Source organism: Haemorhous mexicanus, chromosome 6 (assembly GCF_027477595.1).
Source record: "Haemorhous mexicanus isolate bHaeMex1 chromosome 6, bHaeMex1.pri, whole genome shotgun sequence".
NCBI classification, from domain to species: domain Eukaryota; kingdom Metazoa; phylum Chordata; class Aves; order Passeriformes; family Fringillidae; genus Haemorhous; species Haemorhous mexicanus.
The window spans coordinates 16,789,160-16,809,246 of record NC_082346.1 but is presented as its reverse complement, the minus strand read 5'-3'; the positions used below and the strand labels follow the sequence as shown (position 1 = coordinate 16,809,246).

The window sequence follows — 20,087 nt, the reverse complement described above, 5'->3', positions numbered from 1 at the left end:
AGGGACCAGTTGTGTCAGGGAATGGACATAACTGACAGACTGGTGACAACATGTGCCTACTGTGTTTATCCTGATCCTGCTGTGGTCCATGGTTCCAATGTGCATGTTCATCCTGTGCAATACAGTTTGCTTTGGATCCTCTATATGGTTCCTTTTTTCAAGGAATAACACCATAAATACCCATGTTCTCATAGTGCTTTGCAGTCCAAGTTTATTGCTGTTCTTTTCACTGCTGTTGCAGTAAGATGTCATTTTTTGTTTAAGTGTTTGAAAGGTAGCTTTGGGTTTAGCATATTCTTGTTTTTCTTCCTTTTCCCCATTCATGTTGCAAACTATTAAGCAGCTGCCTACAAGACAAATCTAAGGTATCTGTATGATGACAATTAATTATATAAGTGATAGATTAATATATACACATTATTACCTTAATATAGTCACAATACCTACCTACTATTACCTACATAGTCACAATAATATTGAAAATGGAACCTTTTGGTTTCAAAACAAAAGACAACTGTTTGTGACTTAGCAGGGAAATTTGTTAGAGGCCTCTTTGTAAGTAAACCTATAGCTGAGACTTTATGGGGTATCAAAAGAAATAACCTCATATTATTATATGTCATCTCTATCCTCTGTGTGTGGCTTTCAATACTTATTTGTTTGACTGGCTACTGTAAGTGTTTTTATTTCTAATGTTCAGAATGAAAAGTTTGTATCTTGGTGTGAGGGAAACAAGTTGAACTTTCCTAAACCAGATTTTCTGCTCAAAGTTTGAGAATATGTGTGAAGTAACTGATCCAATAAGCTGCTTAAAAAAACCCCACTTTGGGTGTTAGGGAAGGAGGTAAATGCAAAAAAAAAAAAAAAAAGTAAAAGTGATGTGTAGTTTCTCACTTGCTAAGCAAGTAATACTTTGGTGTGTGTTGTGAGTTTTTTGGTTTGGTGGTTTTTTTCCAGTTATGAACTGGTATCTTTTATGAGTTGGTCTTGATCCATGTCTTTTGAGAAATGGCATTGTTGAATTTTCCTTGATTGATTCTGTTATGCTGTTTTAGAGATGCAGTGATGAAAATTTTAATATAGAGATGGTCCCTTTAATATTCTTGCATCAAGTTCTTGGCCTATCAATTAATTTTAAGAGACAATAAAGGAAAATAAGGCCACGGAGAAGTGGGTTCTGAGTACAGCTCACTGTGTGAGTGACAAATTGCAATTAAGGATGAAACTAAGAGACCAAATGGTTGAAATTATTATTAAGGGGGAAAAACCCAAACAGGATGTGACAGAAGATGGAAACTGCAGTCTGCATACAAAATGCAGCAAGTCTGTGTTCGATTAGGTGTGTTTGTGTGCTGTGCATGCCCTGTGTAGGAGAGTAACACTAATCTTGGCAGCACTGCAAGAACATTGAGAGTTCACAGTCTTGTCACAGGCAAAGAGGGAACAGGATTTATTTCTTAGCTTAGTCAGTTCTCTCTGCTGTTCTCCTAAGCAGAAAATTGAGAGCAGTACCAAACTGCTGCAACCCAAAGGCCACTTTTTTTTGCCTAGGTAGCCATCCCACTTATTCTGTGCTTTTCTTATCCCATTAAGACATGACCGTGGTTTGTGAGGAGTATCTCATGGCCTGGGTGGAGAGACATTTAACATGCACAGCAAAGTCATTTCTGCAAGTTAAGAATAGCAGTGTGTTAGGAGCAGAGCCTAGCTCACCAGCTCTGGGTCTGTAATTTTTGGAAAGCAAAGAGGAGGTGATACTGGTTCCCAGCACTGTCCTTCCTGCCGCCCCTACCAATTTCCCTGCAGCTGGCATTGCATGGAGGGAGCTGGGAAACCAAAGTCACACCCAGGGAATGGCAAAGGAGAACTCCCGCGCTGCCTCTGTGTGCCAGGGAGCACATGCTGTGTGGGTACACACTAGAGGCTTTCCAAGTAGCACTTCTGCAGATAAGGATTGGTTTAAAATGACCAAAATTGCTCTGCTGGGGCTGTACTGCAGCAGTGAGGTGGCAGCCAGGGCCAGGCTGCTCTGCAATCTGTATGGGAGACCAGGAAAGGTCGATTTCCTGGCAGATGGGGTGGTGTAGGAGAGGAATGACATGGGATAAAGTCAGGAGGTGGAGACCCACCCAGCATGTGATGACTGAGGTGTTACAAATGTGACTCTGGGCAAGCCTTAGTCTTCATAAGTCATAAATTAATTTTCAGTTTGGTGGTGTGTTGCAGTTAGAATTCCAAATGAGTATCTCACTTGGAGATCTCTGAAAGTATCAGGAAATGAAAAGAGACTACAACTACTTGCAGCAGTAGTCATGGCTTGTGCAGACAGGCATCAGCTGTCTGTAGTGAGGCCCCAACCATGACACCAAATTGGCAGATCTATTTAATGAGCTTATTGGTAGCAGAATTGCTAATCTAAGTTGCCTTGCAACTCTCTGATCTCTTCATGTTCATACTGTATTCCTTAAATTAAAAATACTGGCTGGATCCCATCCTTCTGCATGGATTGTTCTGGTAACAGTGCACCATGACTGCAGCTCTGAGCATAGGGACAGCTTATGATCCTGCCCTTGGAAGGATTTCTTTGCACCAACCAGTGCCATAAATGCTCAGTAATGCCCTTCAGATGCATGCTGCAGTTAGTGCTAATCAACCATGGGCAGTGCTGCAAAATTACTTAAGAATGTACTTGGTTTTGAGACAGTCTCTGTGAGCAGCAACCCTGGAAGTGACAGAATTCCAGTTCTGCCTCACTGGTGTGATTTTGGATACCTCGTTCATCCATGAGAAGCCTGAACAGAAAGGTTTTAGTGTAAAATGCACCCAACCTAGTTTAAGGTGAATCAGATCTAACCTAGGATAAGTGCGTGGACATGTTCCAAGTTCAAGTGAAAATATGGTTTGAAGCTAGAGGTTGGTGGAAAAGGCCCTAAAGCATGCAGTTTTTCATTCTCAATTTGTCATTAGAACTGTTACAGAGAAGGGATTAACAAATCAATGCAGGCTAAAACGAGAGAAAATCAATAAGAAACTGTAGTGAACTGGAACAAAGCTATCAATTTGCAGTGTTCTCTGCAAAGAAATCTCATCCATAGCTCCTTTTATGGATGGGAAAATAATGCCAAAATGATGATGATTTCAGGTTAGAGTAATTGTTTTTTACCTGGCTGACCCCAGAACTCTAGGTCAAGAAACTTTTGGTGTGAATGCTGCTTATCTTCCCTATTTCAATTGTGTTGATGAATTTTCTTGGCAGGTTCTGTAAGACTGGAATCTTATAGAAAAATAGTCAAGGAGAAATACATAATTGAAGTTACCCTCACAGGAATTTGATCAGTCTTTTTAATGGTTTACTTTTTTGTATCAATGGAAGTGACTTTGTTAGTTGTTCATTGTTTTTATGTGTCCTTAAGAAGACTGTTACTGCTGCAAAGTTATTCTTTAATAGGTAGCATGCATTCTGTAGGTGGAGAAATGCAAGTATGCATTACTGGGTAGGTTACTGCAGGTGAATGAGATGGGAGAGAGCTCAGTGCTGCCAACACCACCTGTTTATTGTGTTGTAACATTGGTCATTTCAAAGCCATTTGTCACTGTGGGGCCATAAACTCACCAAGGCAATGCCAGCAAACAGACTGCTTCTCCCTGCTTTTAATTTAGGGGGTTTGGGCTTGGTTTGAACCTGGGTTGTGCCTGTACTTTTGTGCCTGTGATGGTGTTTGTTTGTGTGTGTCTGATGTTTCCAGCTTTCACTTCCCAACAACTCAAGCTCTGGGCCCTGCCAGTCCCTCTGGCCTTTGTGCTTAGGTTAAAGTTACTGTAAAGCTGCTGTTAAATGAAAGATTCAGCAAAGGGAGATTGGTGTTTCTGCTGTGAGGCCGTGGCACACAGCAGCTTTCCAAGGCTGCTGTACTGGGAAGCCTGCTCAGTGACAGGGACCTGTTTGTCCTCTCCCCGGTGGCTCTTCTCCCTTGCCTGCTGGCTGCCTTTCTCTAATTCAAACTGAAGTTGTCAAAGGCAGGAGCTACTGGACTCTGTTTTTTAAATGGTCTAATACAGTCTGTGGCCTTTGCCCCAGCATTCAACCAACACAATTTTTATTGTGGAAGGAGGAGAGGGAAGGGGAAGAAAAAGTAAACGTGATTAATCTAGTCCGGTGAGGACAAAAATGCTAAACTGTCTCCTGTTTTAAAACCTGCCTAAGGGTTTTTTCTTGGTCTCCTGGCAGTTGATTGCTGAGGTCTCCATAAATTCAGTGGATTTTGCATGTAATCAGATGGAAAAAAAACTATGCCTGGCAGTACTTTTTTTCTGTCATAGCAAAAGTAAATAAAAACCTTTAAAAAGAATTTAAAAAAAAATTCATTCTCAGAGAGAAAAAAATTGATAGTTCTTACCTTAGAAGTATGATTTTGAAAATGCCTCCTTCTACAGATTGTCATTTCAACTCCCATTTTTACAATTCCTCCTTCCCCCCCAGGTGTAAAACTAATGTGATCAATTCCTTCCTTGGAAACAAGTGAATCAGGATGCAGTAAGGAGTTTTTAGGATGTGTTTGTTTTTCCAGAACATTGTTTGGCATAATGTTGTTCTCTTAAGTGTTAAATTAACAAATATTAAGTAGCCAGATTTCTTACTGGTGATTGCTTCAGTGGAAATCCCTTTTGTCCAGCTTTTTTTTACTTTTTTGAAGTTGTCAGGGTTTTCCTGCAGCCTCCACTGTTGGCTGATTTCAAAAGTATGAACCCATTTAAAACCTTGGAAGTCTCAGACCATGGTTCATTTCTATAGAAAGAAAAATTAAATAACAAAAAGCTATTGGACCTCACAAGAGAATACTGAGGGGAAGGGATGAAAGCCATTTTACAATGGCTAACAGATCAGACAATGATAACACAGTGTCTGACATTTGATTAAGTGTTATGACAAGATACATTGCTGGTGTTTATAACTGTGCCATTCCTTTATTGCTTTTCTGTATGCCAAGGTGTTGTACTTTGTGTTGTTTTGTGTTCTGATGCAAGTACAGGATATGATTTTTGCTTCTTGGATTTATTCCCTGCTCGTATCTCCTCTGTTTGGCTCTCTATTTTGATTTTTCATGGTTTTGTGGTATGGTTTTTTCTTTTTAATGTGTGGATGAAGGAAAATCCTTTTTCTTCGGTGCTTTTGAGAAAGAGTTTATGACTTGAACACACAAAAGTCAATTCCAGAAGTAGAAAATAGTGAATGGATTTTTTTCTCTTTGACTTCTTGATCTGCTACTGCTTCTTTTTAGGATTTAACCACTACAAAGAAAAGATAAAGGCATCCTGGTTTTTTTAAAGATGTATTACTCACTGTGGTAATGAAGTTGCAATGAAGAAGGAGCACCCACTTCTAGGGTAAGCAGCTCTGTATCCATAACACTTAGACAATATTTGGTTTATGATTATAAAAAGAATCCAACTTTGTGACTTTTGGGAGCACAGTTGAAAGAATCCAACTTTGTGACTTTTGGGAGCACAGTTGCAAGATTTTTTTTTCTCAAAATGTTGCCAGAAAATAAGGACAGGAAGTGAGATAGAAAGCATTACGAGGTAAATACAAGCATTACAGGGGCAAATCTTGGTCTCAACATCTTACATTTAGAGCAGCTGGCAAAAGGCAATCTTTTCACCTTTACTGGTCTACCTTGAGTACATGTATGGAGAACAGATTCAAGTCTGAAGCCACTATTTGATCTTATCCTTTGTTTCATCTTCTTGAGTGGATTGTTGGGCAAGGAGAGCATTTCTCAAAACAATTCTTATCAGTCCTGGAAATACAGGTATTATGGAGCCTAAGTTTTATTACCAGTGATCTTATCTTCAGCTAGTAGGTGTCAGCTTGTCTTCTGAAAATTTGAATTTTCCATGTCTGAAAGGATTACTTTGAAAGCACATGCCAAGTTCTTTAGAACACACAGATTGATTTTTTTCACTTCACAGTGAATCTAATGTTTTCACTAGGAAGGCGAGTCACAGGTTGTGGTGGGAGGGGATGTTGTCAGTCTTCAGAAACCAAAAATTCACAATCTTCTTTTTGCTGTTTCATGGCACCTGTTGTGCTTTGATTCCTAATTCTGTTTTAAAAGAATACAAAATATTATTTCATGGTTTCTCTACCAAGTAACCTTAAACAAATGAGATAATGGAAATCTGTGATGACAGTCACTTTAAAAGTTTTACTGCACATTCCTGCGACTTCGTCCTCTTTGATACTGCTGATTTGACTTAGTATTTTTATCTGGGACCTCTGTGACACAGAATTGGGGCTCAGAAAATGCAGAGTCTTGTAGAAATGCATTTACATGGTCAGTTGTATAACTTTCTCAGGATTTTTTTGTTCAGTTTACATGTCTAACATAAATCTCCTAAACAAAACCTAATGTTGAGATTTGCAACTTCTGAAAATGAGAAAGTACTTGGAACAGAGTAATAGAAGGGCTCTCTCTTGGTTCATCTGTTTGTATTAGGTCTTACAGGATTAATTTGCTGTCTCTGGTTTTCCTTGCCACAGCAAGTCTGAAATGCAGAGTGCTTGGAGGAGCATGAAAAGGAAAATGCTTGTGTCTTTTTACTTAGATTAAGATAGTATTTGTGAATCACAGTGATGGTGTTTAATAATCTTAAGACACAAATGTTTTAACTTAGCTGACAAGCTGTTCAGAAATACAAAATGGGATTTGATGTGGTGTTAATGTCTTTCATGTCTGAGAGATAATAAGCTCATCTCTTTAACAAATGAGGACAGAGTAGTGTCCTGTGCTGCTTTTCTGCATGGTACATGGAGACATCTACAATGTCTTGTGGCCAGACAAGTCAGGAGTGCACTGCTGGTGTTCAGGGTCTTCAAGGATGGTTGGTTCTGTGTGTGAGGCCTCAGTTTTGCAGTCAGATTGGCAGCAAGCCAGTGAGAAAGGACTGTTTATTCACTTATGTTGCATTAATGCTCAGCATGCCATGCCAGAGAGAATTCAAATAAAGTCATTTTATCAGAGGACTTCAAATTTAGTAATGCTAGGGACTACTGATTTAGTAATGCAAGGAACTACTGATGTACCTCTGCTGAAATTAAGTATACATTCCGGGTTGCTCTTTCAGCCCTTTTTCCCCCTCTACTCTTCCTCTTTTGTTTACTGACAACTTCTGTTAGATAACTTGTGCTCCTACAGGGATTTCAAATTATACTCCTGTTTATTACCTTTTTGGCAACAGGTAGCATGATTCAAAACCATCTCTTCCATTCAGTGAGACTGCATGTGCAATCCTGTGTTTGCAAGAGAAACATTCTCTTCTTTGGTAATTATGGGGCTAAGCACTCTATTTTGATAATTCAAGAGTCAGGAGCAAAAAAACCCCAAACTTTTATTCATGTTAGATCAATATGATTGTGATGCACTTGTGTCATATGCTTATGCATTTATTAAGAGAAATTTTTAATATACCACATAATATTCCTCTTTGGATTCCATCTAACTCTCTTATTTAGTGCTGTATGTTGGCTGATACTCAGCGGGAAGAGGAATCAAAACCATTAAAACACTTGGAACTGTAAGGCTAAATTAATTTTTATGTTTGAGCTAGCAAAAGTGAATCTCTGAATTCTAGCTTAGATCCTCAATGAGGCTATTTTAATGTCATTCACTTAGTGATTTTTAATTCAATTCATGGCAAGACAGATGTAAGAAGTTCTTGTATTGGTACATGTAATTTACGTACACCTAGATATAGTTGAAGAGGATTATTTCCATTTTGGAGAGCTAGTATTAGAAAAACTGTGGTTTTTACATTTGTCTAAGCTGCACCCTTTCACTCAGAATTTGTTTGACACAGATCTCTCATGCAGGACCATAATCATTACACAGGCCTTAGCTGGAGCTGCCTCATGAGCTATTTTGCTGCTGTGCTTTTTCCTCTGTTTTTTTTTTTTTTTTTTTCCCTTGCTCTCTTGCCCAGGAGAGTTGTTGTTGTGTAGACCTACTGAGAGCCATCTGGTGTGCCTGCTGGGAAGCCAGAGCTGCACACCTAAACCAGCCTGTCACACTGTTCACATTTGTCATAGTGCTGGACCTGCACCTGGGAGGGATGGTCTGCAGAGACAGCTTCATCTCTTTTGAAAATGTCTCTTTGGCCATAAACTTTTGGGTACTTCAGTGCATTATTTATTAGAGAAAGGACTTTCTCCAAGGTTCATGTGGCTGTAGGCAGGTGTCCTTGGCATTTGAAAGCTCTTCAAGGTCTACAGTGAGTTTGGACCTTCAGGCCTGCCAGTCACTGTCTGCAGGACACTGTGTGCTATGCATTCTCCTGCTTTTGGAAAGAAGACACTTCTGTACTCTAGAAGCCTGAAGGTATGGCTTCTTACTCATCCTTTTTTTCAGCTAACGGCAGTACCTTGGGGTGAGATGTGGCAGCACTTTTATTTCCCCTGGATCAGTGTCAAACTTTTCAGCTGAGTTTTAGAGCTGACCTGCCTGATCCTTAAATACTCTTTTTCTTGCTCTGGCTATGTAGCAGCACATTTCCCCCATCCTCCCCTGGCAGATTGTGCTACCAGAGTTGCTGAAATTAGTAAGACTTGGTGGTCAATAGTTATATTCTCCACCTCTTTCTCAAAGCATAAGCACTGCTGCATGTAGAAAAAATCCCAGGTGTTCCCCTCCTGTCTTTCTGCCTCTGCAAGACACTGCAAACCTCCTTCAAACTGAATGGAGATGTATAAAAATTTGAAGACCAGCACATTGCCAGTCATAACAAAGCAAACTTCCTGATCCTGAGGGAGCAGGAGGAATGCACCAGTCATTTACATGACTGCAAAATTATTTTGTCAGCTGAGTGTGCGTAAGCCCAACTGCATCTTCCCATCTAGAAGGTTCAAAGTACTGTTTGTACTGCTGCTCTTGTCTCACTGCCACGCTAAAATCAGAAAGCATTGTGTACCTGTCTTCTGCTCTGAGTCATGTCCCAGTGGGCAGGGTTCTCAAACAGTCTTTGCAGGTGAGCTGGCTCAGAACAGCAACACAGTTCAGAGCTTATCTTAGGAAGACAGCTGCAAAAGGAAGAGGGGTGAAGCCCACATGGTTAAATAGAGCACTTGGGTTACTGGTGGATGGTGGAGAATGAAAGGCATGAGGTAAAAGCTAGCATGCATTCCTATGTGCAGTGTAACTCTCCATAGTAAATTTCATGTGTAGAACCCATTGATACTCTCTTGCAGACAACTCTCAGCTCTCTAGTACTCTTGGCAGGAGACCTAAAATGCAGCAGGAGTTCCTGGGTCAAGTCCAGAGCTGATCCAGAGAGGTGCACTCAAGTCAGTGGAGCTCTGCAGTGTCCAGAGGAGCTGCCCACCAGGTTGTAAAGCTGTAAGATTGCTCAGTTTCTGGTGGCTGTCACAAAAACTGATGGTATAAAAGTGTGTACCTGAGATTCATTTAAGGCAGTGATGACAGTGATCGTCTGTGAGAAGCTGTGTATGGTGTCAAGGCAACTTTTCCTTGAATGGCTTGTGGTAATTGTGATGGGTTTAGAAAAATCTGTATGGGAAACTTGTTTTCCAAAATTCCTGAAAACATGACATTTCAGGTTCTAATGCCAAAGTGAGAGAGCAAGATTGCAGCCTTATGTTGCCTGTTTAAAAGAAATCTCATGTTTTTAATTTAGCTTTACAGGACTGTTTTACCTTCAGCTGAGTTTCTAAAATGTTTTTGGATAAAATATTCTAGTTGTCATTTGATAAATATTCAGTTTTAGATTCAGCTATGCAAAAAATGCTTAATTAGGCCTATTGATTTGAGAAGTAAGGTAAAGCTGGAGATGTTAAGTGTAACAGATTTTAGTGCCATGCAAATGTTTTTAAGAAATTAAACACTTACTTATGAGCAAGAATAAGCATACCAACTTTGTTCCTGATGGGGACAGGTGAATGAATTGGCTAATAACACAGTCAGTGAAATGGTGAGAGAAGTTAATGTTTGTTGTCAAGTCTCTTTTTTTCTTTAAAGTAATTGAAGGGCACTGAAAGATGAAGGCAGTTTTAAAATGTGCTGCCGTATTGCTGTGTGTGTCTTGTGGCAGCTTACTGTTCATGTGGCATGGTATAGGCTGCTCAGGCTGACTTGAAGTTTTTTTATATTGGATTTGAGAAATCTTCTGGAATTGGGCCAGAAGGTTATGAGTTCCAGTAAATGACTAAAAGTGAAATTGTGTCTAAATGACTCTTTCACTGATATCTAAGCCATTGGAATATGTGTTATCACAGTGGCTGAAAAATCACTTAATTATTTCAGAGGGCTTTATTTTAGTTAATGTAACCATCTTCTTTTTTCTAATACTGATTTGGTTTATGATCTATTGGATTCAGTAAGTATTTGAAGTTTGAATTTCCATGCCCTATGTCATGTTAATGTGTTTTTAATGCTTGGAAAGCATAATTTATTCCCATGAAGGTTTGCAGAGTAATAGCACATAGATCCTCAGAGAAGAGCGAACTTTAACAGCAATATTATGAACCTAACCCAGTATATTTTAATGCTCCTATGTGTGAAGGCAGCATAGCATTTTCTGTTCTAGCTTTCTGTTTGGTTGCCCAAATTTATTGCTGCAATTTGCTACTCAGGAGAGAAATTTCAGTGTTCACCCTCTGTTCTCAGTTTGCTTTATTTTGAAACAGTGACTAAAACCAATCCATTCATCCTTAAATTGTAGGGGACTTTGTTCAGCCCTAGAGTAGTATTCATGATGCTGAAAACATAAGATGGGTTGTTCTGAGTAAATACTTGCTCAGAAAAGGGAATTTTCCTTAGAAAAATCAGAGTTCAAAAGCCCACTCCTGTGAGATGATTACAGTTTCTTTGAGATCATGTGTTTATTTAAAGACCTGAGATCTGGGGGGTTGTTTTAAGGAGTTAACTGTCTTGGTACCTTGTTAACTCTTAACTGGAACTGATGGATGAAAATCTCATGATGAAAATCTTAATAGGTTTGTTCAGCAGGGAGAAGAGAAAGTTTCAAGGGTACAGAGCAGCAGCCTGCCAGTACCTCCAAGGAGGTTCATCAAGAAGATGAACTTGGAGAAACAAAAGACACAAATAGAAACACGAGGTTCGGACTTAATGTAAGGAAAACCTTTTCCACCACGAGGACAATCAAGCAGAGGAACAGGCTGCCTGGGGAGGGTGTACCATGTGAGCCTTATGGAATGGAAAAGATCTCATGGCTGATTTGCTTGGGAGCAGGAGGTTGGACTGAACCTCTGGAGGTCGCTTCGACCCTGGATAATCCTGTGATCCTAAGGTCTTGGTTTTGTCCTCAAAACCATTTCCACACATGCTCGAGGCTGAGAATTATGAACCTTCAGCCCAGTGCTGTAATAATAAGCTGTCAGAGGGATGAGTTTTCAGGGTAGTTGTTAAAATGTAATAGGCAAGACTCAAGTTCAGTTTGCAGGAGTGATGCTTCTTACTAGGGGCAACCAGTGAGAGAGAAGGAAATTGAAGAAATCGTGCTGTTTTTTTCCTGTCAGCTATAATACACATTTTGGGTGCAGCAAAATGTATAGAAGCATTATGCAAGCAGTTCAGAGCTCTCAATGTGCCCCTCTGCATAAAATAAGGTGCTTGTATTACTCTGATAGGGTAGAAGCTGGCATCTTCTTTCCCGCACTGACTAGGGAAAAGAAAGCCTGTAACTGAAATAGCAGCTTGGAAAAACTGCTTCATGGTTCAGTAGTTCTTTGTTGTTATTTTGTTTCAGCCCAGAAACACTAAAATTAGCTGTCCTCTCCTCTTTGTTCTTATTTTCCTTGTACTCCAAAGTTTGCAAAGTAGAAAATGAGTTGAGAAGCTACTCTGCAGTTTAACTATCCATGCACTGAAACCAGAGCCCTTGATCTGGAGGCTTAAAATGATCATTTTGATTTTCAGGGCTTGTTCTGCAGTTTCTCTAGTTAAGTGCCATCTTCTAGCATAAATTCCTCTTTGGTCATATAAAATGAAGTTGAATTGGTTTACGCTGAAAGTTTTGCTCTGTGTTTAAAAGTCAAAGTCTAATTCTGCGCCCTTCTCCCTGTCCTCTGTTTTCTTTTGAGTAGCAATAGATGCACAGGCTGTGTGACAGATAGCTATTGAAATTAGTTCACTAAAAACAGGCTCTGCTCTTCAGAAAATTAAAAAACCTGATGTCTGCAGTGTTGTGTTCTTCTGCAAGGATAAACAGAAAATGAGACAGAAGCTCTTAGAGGTGACACAGATGTGACTTTGTCATCATTAAAATGTTTCTTGAAAAAGACTGTCCTGATTCATGAGAATCTTTATTTGAGTGTTTCTTCTGAGTTGCAGTATTAGCCATCTAGAATCATGTATGCTGTCTGCAGTTCTTTTTAAGGATCTTTGCTTGTCTGAAGAAGTTCCCTTTATTTTTCTTCTTTCTCACAGCGGTATGTGAACCTTTAAGCACAAAGCTAACTTTTTCACCTCAATTACTCTTGACATGTTAAGTCAGCTTTATCCACAAATAACTGTGCTAGAAACAAGGCTTTTGTATTTCATTTGTTTATTTTCTACATATGCCTGGACTTCCTACTTCGGGTTTGAATTCAAGGCCTCACAATCAATTTTGTGGAAAAACAGCACATAGTCCAAGGTTTTATTTTTCTTTGAGATCTGCAAGACAGCTACAAGGAACCTTTTCAGTTCTTTGCAAGAGCAGCAAAGCTGCTCTTCTTAGACTTTGTTGCTTGTGGGTCTGATGGAATCAGACCTGATGAAATCACTGGGGTTTGAAGAGCTGTATATTTGCAAATCACCTAAAGCACCAGCCTTGCTTTTCAAGGCTTAATGCGTGGTGAATAGCTGATATTTGCTTCCTAGTAGTTGCCCCATGCAGAGGAGAATAAGGAATGGAAGAGCACCTGATAGTTTTTCATGGCAGGTAAAGCACTTCTGTGGGGTTGCTTGGATACCTTCTGCAAATCTGTTTTGGATTAAACATAGCTGGGGAAAAGAAGGGTCTGCTCTGTGTACAGAGCAAGTGGCAAAGCCTTGTGATGGGTGGCTCACTGCTAGCCAAGATGCCACCCCATGGGGCGGACTGGGAAACTGCTTTATTGGAGGCTTTCCTGGAATGCTATAGCAGGGTCAGCACCAGCTCCACGTGTGGACAGTCCAAGTTGTTGGTTCCTTCAGTGCTGTTGGCAGAGATGGTGGCTGCTGGCCTTGTGTGCTCTGAAGTCAGAAATTTCAACAGCACTGAGTGATGCATCCCCCACAGGAAGCTGGAAAGGTGCCTTATCAGTTTTGTTGAAGGCATTGAAAGGATATCACAGTGGACTGAGGTTGTTTAAAGTGCTTGAAAATGTTTGAGATGGTTAAAAGGCAAAGATTGTTCTGAATACAGCTTGCCATTGAACCTGTAATCCCCTGTGATACCTATTAATTTGAATTTCTATTTAACAGCAACGTTTGGGGCAAGTGATAAAGTGTGAAATTTCTGTCTTTTCATGCATAAAACTTAGCACTACAAAGGGTGTTTCTTGCAGGTTTGCAGATTTTTCAAAATTCTCTGTAGTTGTGAAGCTCCAGAAGGTTATTGCAGTTACTGGTATCATTGTGTGTGTGTCAGAATTGTGGAATGGGCAAAGGAGAAACATAAAACATAAGTTACCCTTTTTTTTTCCCCACATGTTTAAGTACATTAGAAATCACACTAGTTACTTAAAAGTGCTAAATGCAGTCATTGTTCAGGTAGAGAGGGCAAGTCACAGTGGTTCCCAACATGATCTGATTTCACATGGAGTTCAAAATATGTACATCTGTAATGCTGAATGAATTTTGCAGAGAGTTGTGGCTATCTCTGCAGTGTATGTAGAATACCATTGAAATACATAATATTGATACATTTGGCAGGATTTATAAGCTTTTCTGGTACTGACAAAACAGGCATTCTTTGCTGTTTCAAGGTGAAGTCCAAAAATAAGCACCTCAATTTATGATAAATAGCCTGTGCATTAGATGTTGTCAAGGGCTCTTGAGTTAAACATGCTTGAAATTTTTAGATCAGGCTGGTTTTGAGAGATGATGTGCCAAAATAGAGCTGGAAAATTTTGACAGTGGTAGTGCATTTTTTTCCATTCTTTCAGTCACAGAAGGGAACAAACAGACCTGAAGGAAATAGACCTTCTTACCCCCCCCCAGCCCTGCTTTGAACCTACTGCCTGATAAGTGTAGGCATTGAAGGGGGGAAGAAGGAATTCTTTTGTATTCTGTCCCCCTAAATGGTTGCATGTCAGAGTTTATTTTGCTCATGTTGTAACAGTGGTACTGCAGCTCTGTAGGAGCATTCTGTGGCTGTGAGCCTCTCTAGCAGCTTCATTTCACGCCTGCAACTTGGCTTGTTTGATTCTACACAAGAAATTCTGCTGAAAATGATCTGGACACAAGGGTGTAGGCATTTTTGTTGCTGCTGTTCCAGAAAAAGAGGCATAAGCTGGGAAAAGGAAGAGATTTCCAGTGGTAGATTTATTAGGCTGTTAAAAAAAAAATCCCCAGACTTACCCAGAGTGTTAGACACCTGAAGAACTTTTTTTGCTGAGTTACAGGTTAAGTTTTGGTCTGTTTTAATCAAGGAGTAATGGATAGCAAACTTTAATGGTTTGATTATCAGTGAGCCCTGCTCTCCTTGGTATATGGCTGACAGGATAATAAAATTAGATAGTGTTTCACCACACTTTCCTCGGTCAGAAACTCAGAATTGAAGCTGACATGGATCTCTCAGAATAAGGCATGCTCACTTCTTGGTAATTTTACCACCAAAATCAGCTTTCAGAGTTCTGACACCTCTGCTCAGGGACAGCTCTGTTGGTGTTGCACGAACGTGCCACGAGTCTGTTCTTGGAGGGCAGCAAATTTGTACTCGTGGAAGAAGGTGGGTTTGCAGCTCTGCAGAAGTATGATCTAAGTCTGGGAGTCAACTTGAAGGCAGAGCATCAAGTTCTTCCTGGAAACTTTTAAACTCATCCACTGGGTGAGATAAGAAGCTGTATTTGAAGAGGCAGCTTTCACTTTGGAAAACTAGGATGGATATCAAGTAGCTTTGTGGTTTGTGGTTGCATCACTTGTCAAGTGGCACTGGTTATGCAAGTAATGTTTGAGTGCTCTGCTGTCCCTAGAAGAGGGAAAATTGGGGTTTAAGGTGTGTTTCAGGTTTCCTGTCTCTCTGCCATTTCTCCTCACTTCCTAAAAGAGAGAATGACTCGGCAACCTACCAAAGCCCCTTAGTTAAGTGACCTATGTTCTTCTAAAGATACTGTCACCTGTCCTCTGAAGTTTGAAAGTAGTGCACCCCGCTCAGATCAGTAGCTGAACTGTCTGGGTGATGTCCTCAGCTGTGCTGCAGTCCCCTTGGATTTGCTTGGGAGAGCTGGAGCAGTTTAGAGCAGCCCAACAGCCCAGGGTGTGACTGCAGGCTGGAGGGGACTCGTGGTGCCCCCACAGCTTCTGGGAGGCTCCTGGCAGCCCCAGGGTCTGGGATGCAGGGCTGCCCTCGGGAAAGCCTCTGGCATGCAGATCTCAGGGGCTGTAGGGCTGCTCAAGGCTGCATCTGCAGGCACTGTGACCCCAGGGAGAGGCTGGGGACAGGTGGCACCAATGGTTTGTGCTGTGGTCCCTACTGCTGGCCAGGGGTGTGCAGATGTTTGAGCTGGCTAGAGTCAGCCAGGGCTCTGCAGGGCTCTGGGAACTCCTGAGCTCCAGGACAGAGCTGCACCAGCACAGTGTGAGATTCCAGGTTGGGTTTGGTTGCTGTGACTTCAGTGAGTGCCTGGGTCAGCCTGCACCTCTCTGTGCAGGTGCTCCAGGACTGGCTCCAGCACCTAAACTAGCTGGTTTAAGGACAGCCTGGCTCTTGTGCACTGTGCAGTCACCCTTGTACTGCACTGCAGATATTTGCAGGGTTATGTTCTGGGGTTTGGCCTCTGCATCTGGGATTTGAAGGGTGCAGAAGTTTGGATAAAGCCTTGCTCAGGCTTCAGAGAGAGAGAGCCAAAATAAAATATTTTTTCCTCGTATCCACAAAACAAAACAAAAAAAAACCAACAAAAAAAATACAGAGAACCAAAATTGAATGAGAAATAGAACAACCTAATGCATTCTGAGAAAGCAGATATTAAGACAACTGTTAGAAATAGTGGTTTATGTCTCTAAACTATTTATAGTGTAGTCATGATGTCTCCAAAGAGAGCAATACTATATCACCAACATTTGATAGTGGTGCTCTGAATAGAGAACAGAATGCAAGACAGTACAGATGGCTGACAGACTGCAGCAAATTCCAGCTAATGAAGAAATGCAGTATGTTTGTTTACATGCAAGTTGAAACAGTTGGCTGTTAAAATTGGTTTTAAATCCAGTTCTGAGCTGTGTAAACATAGATCACCCTTATGCAACTAATAATAGAAGATGTGTTTGCATTTAAGAAAAGAAAAAAAAAGCCTTCCTTCTGACAGCATTGCTGCAGTTTGATAACTTGGCTGTGCTGTATTCAATGATCTTCAATGCATGTGCGAATTAATGCTGCAAGAAACAAACCCAGTTTACTGAGTGAATTTATGCTTAGCCTCAAATTGTGAATTTATGTCCCTGAAGTGTAGGTTTTATGATTAGACTCTGGGGAAAAAAAAAAAAAGAGTAATTTGGGTAAATTTTGCAATGCCCTGGACATACAATTCAAGCAGAGGGAACAGTGAAGACCCAGACATTCTGCTGAACTGCTTTATCCACTGGATCAGGTTATAGTTTTCCTAGGAGTTTACACAGTGAATCAGGGGGGGTGGGAGTGTCTGATTCCTGAATTTTAAGAGTGAGTTTCTGATTATAGTAGTTTTTCCCCTGCCTCCTTCAAAAACTGGCATTTTTGAGCAGCCAGCAAATCTGTTGTTATTTAATATTAGTACAGCGATGCCATACAATAGGAATACTGCAATCTCTTGTGTATCAGGAAGAGACAGACACAGGAAGAATAAAATGAGGACTTATTAGTGCATCCTTTTCTGTAATACATCTCCGAAATTCATGATTGGCTTGTCAGAGTATTTCTGACAATAAGTTCACTTTATTGGGGCAGCATTCATCTTGTTTGCTATAATTTTTCAGAAGAATCATCTGTATTACAGAGAGCTGTTAAAATTCTGGAGCACGTTTCAGGAAGATGTTTGAAATGTAACTTATTTGCTCTTGTTTTCCTTGCTGATTCCTGTTTAGAATGCATTTACTGGTAAGCATTATGTGACAATGAAAATGTTCTTTACTCTCCAGCAGCAGGGACAGGCAGCTGTTCTGCAGCTGACCACAGTGGGCTCAGCTCTGGAGTTGCCCAGTGATAGGAGAAAGCAGTAAATAAGATGGGTTGTTGTTTGTGTTCTTTACCATAACATTTAAAGTCTTACCATGCAGATGATGTGTTATCAAAGCATTACAGGCCTGCAGAAGGTGAGATAAATCACTTCTTCTTGTGGTTGCCTTTCAGAGGCATGTATGTGCTTGTGCAAATGACAGCCCTCACATGTGGGCTGTAGAGAGAGAGAGACCAGAAACTCCTCTGTGATGTATACACACATACATGCATTTAGTTTATGCTGATGAGGTGGGTTTTTCACTTCACAGATTGTAGTGTGATGGACAGTTGCTGATTCATGGAGAAAAACAACCCTCCTGCCAAGAACTGGAAATCTGCCATGATGCTGAACGATCTGAGATCCCACTCCCAGGGGCATGTGTGGATTTGCAAATCAACCAGGAGTCAGCCTACTGAGCACAGTAACATTGAAAGAAACCAGCAAAACCAACATTTATTTTTGTGGTTTTTCTCTCACTCTGACTCCATAGTCCAGGACTAAGAAGCAATTTAATGATTGCATCTTATATATCCCCTTAAGTGCCTTCTTGATTTGCCAGATATTTCTTACTTACGTAGTTTTCCATGTAAACCGGAATCTGTTCTACTTTTGCAGCCAGAATTTTTTAACAGTTGTTCAAGCAGTAACAATTCAGATTAGAGTCTTGGATTCCTAGACAGCTTTTGTTTGATTAAAAACAATCACAAATGCTTTGGAGAAGGAAATTTATCATAGCAGGGCTCAGTGAATGTTTCAATGCCAATATTGAGCATTTCCAAATTCACATTAAAAAAAAAAAAAACAAACAAAGATCTGTATAGTCTGTTGAAAGGATATAAACTTTTATGGACCCTAAAAATAGACTCTGTAGGTTATTGTGTAACCGTCTGGCAAGGGTTTCTGTTATGTGCTTGTGAAACACTTGTCACTGGAGTGGGCTGATCCAGTATAGCAATTCATTTGCTCTTCCTGAACTCCAAGGCCTCACTATGTATTCTCCACTTGAACTGAGTTAGAGAAGCATCTTCTGAAGGTCTAGGTTTAGTTTTGTGGTGCACGGCTCAGGAAGCTAAAATCAAATGATCTGTAAAATTTAGTCCTGAGGAAAAACTGTCAAGAGGATCTCTGCTTTTGCCAGGCTCTTTGCCCTGGGACAGCCCTGAGGGTGATCTTATCTTCAATAAATAACAAGGCAGCAAAATAATCTCTTAGTGGTGTTGTTGATCCCATTGTAGGTAGGAACAAAGAAGCTCTGTGCTTCTAAACCCGCTCTTTGCTTTCCAGGTGCATGTGAGTTATGGTAGAACTGTCACTAACAACTGTCCCAGCTGCGTCCTTCCTGCAGAGCCCTGTTGGATTCTGTCTGCTTGTCTTGGGTTTAAATGTGAAATACTTGGTGTGAGGGCGTTGGTGGCTAAAAGAAGCAGTCTTAGAGCAGTTTTTTTGAGGTTGAGTTTCTTCTACATCTGCACAGCTGCTAGTCTAAGGGTGCTGCTTTATGTAAGCTGTGCTTCTCGCAGGGTTCCTTAGTCATAAAAATGCAAGTCTGGATTGTATCTTCCATCTGAGGATGAGAGGTCCTCCTTGGGTCAAGGTAATGAGTGATGAAATACAATTACCTTGTACATTATAATAATGACTCATATATTTATAGGTGCCTGTGGTATGAAATTTGGATGAATTGCACATTCTGATGGATGTTTAATTTTGTTTTCTCTTGTTGTTGGCTGGTATCATCCCACTTAATGGATAATCAGACTTCTTGTTGGAGAGATTTTACATAAGCATTTTGGGGTCCATTTTGGGAATCATTGGTTTATTTAGTAAATTAGTGTGATTTTGATAGTGCAAATGCAAAAAAGAAAAAAAAAAACACCAAAAAAACCCCAAAAACCCTACCACAATGCCATGAGTTTGTGGCATCCAAGCTACAAGAACTATTTTTTGGTAATAGTACTTGCTCACCAGCAAAATTGGCCATTTTGCACATGGATAAACTCCTGCAAAGGATTGAACTTGTGCTTGTACACAGTGCACAGTGGGACTGCTCTGTGAATAATTGCTCCTCATGCTCCCTCCTGTACACAATACCTTCTATAAATGATCCACACCTGTAAGGCACTCATGGCCCCACTGGTATGTTCAGTACTTTCTGTTGCTGCTTTTATTTATCATCAGTCAATAAGTCTGTGCTAGTTTGAGTGTTTAAAATTCAGTGTATCTAATCTTAAGACACATAAAATGTTTTGGTATAACAATTCTGAGTAACTCTCAAAACTTTTCTTAATAAGGATCTGAGTTTTTAAAGTACAAAAATATTCCACTGAACAGGAGAAGTGTCTTGCCAAGGAGGGAGTTAGTAAGACCCTTAAATGTTTTATATTTCAGTGCCTTCTACATGCAAAATATTAGCAATGTATGGTATCTACTGCAGAGCTCTCCAGTTAACTTCAGGGACCAGGAAGGAAGTAGAGATTTGTAGTATAGTGAATTACTGCCATATAACATGGGGGCTTGGCAATTGGATTTCTTTTCTGAGTCCCATGTTATGGCCATGTTTTACAATATTTCACTATAAGAGAAGGGAGAAGCCTGCTTTTATTTTTGCAGATAAATGAAATATGACCAAACACCAGTTTCTTGATCTCAGGGTGTAATAGGTGAATACCTCTAA

The 20,087-nt window shown here is 40.4% G+C and overlaps 1 protein-coding gene across 9 annotated transcripts in view; it reads left to right on the top strand.

Annotated features, from left to right (window-relative positions):
• Positions 1-20,087, top strand: part of SERGEF (secretion regulating guanine nucleotide exchange factor) — a 152,240-nt gene that overhangs the window by 34,118 nt on the left and 98,035 nt on the right. The window contains exon 10 of one of the 9 annotated variants that reach the window (XR_009486867.1): positions 5,280-5,385. The exons of 7 other annotated variants lie outside the window; for them this stretch is intronic. Coding sequence is in view for 1 of the 2 variants with exons in the window: in XM_059848983.1 (XP_059704966.1) it covers positions 17,682-17,693 (12 nt within the window). In the remaining variant the exon portion in view is untranslated. Of the gene's footprint in view, positions 1-5,279; positions 5,386-17,681; positions 18,618-20,087 lie in introns of those variants that run through there. One more of the 9 variants, XM_059848983.1, reaches the window with a different exon arrangement.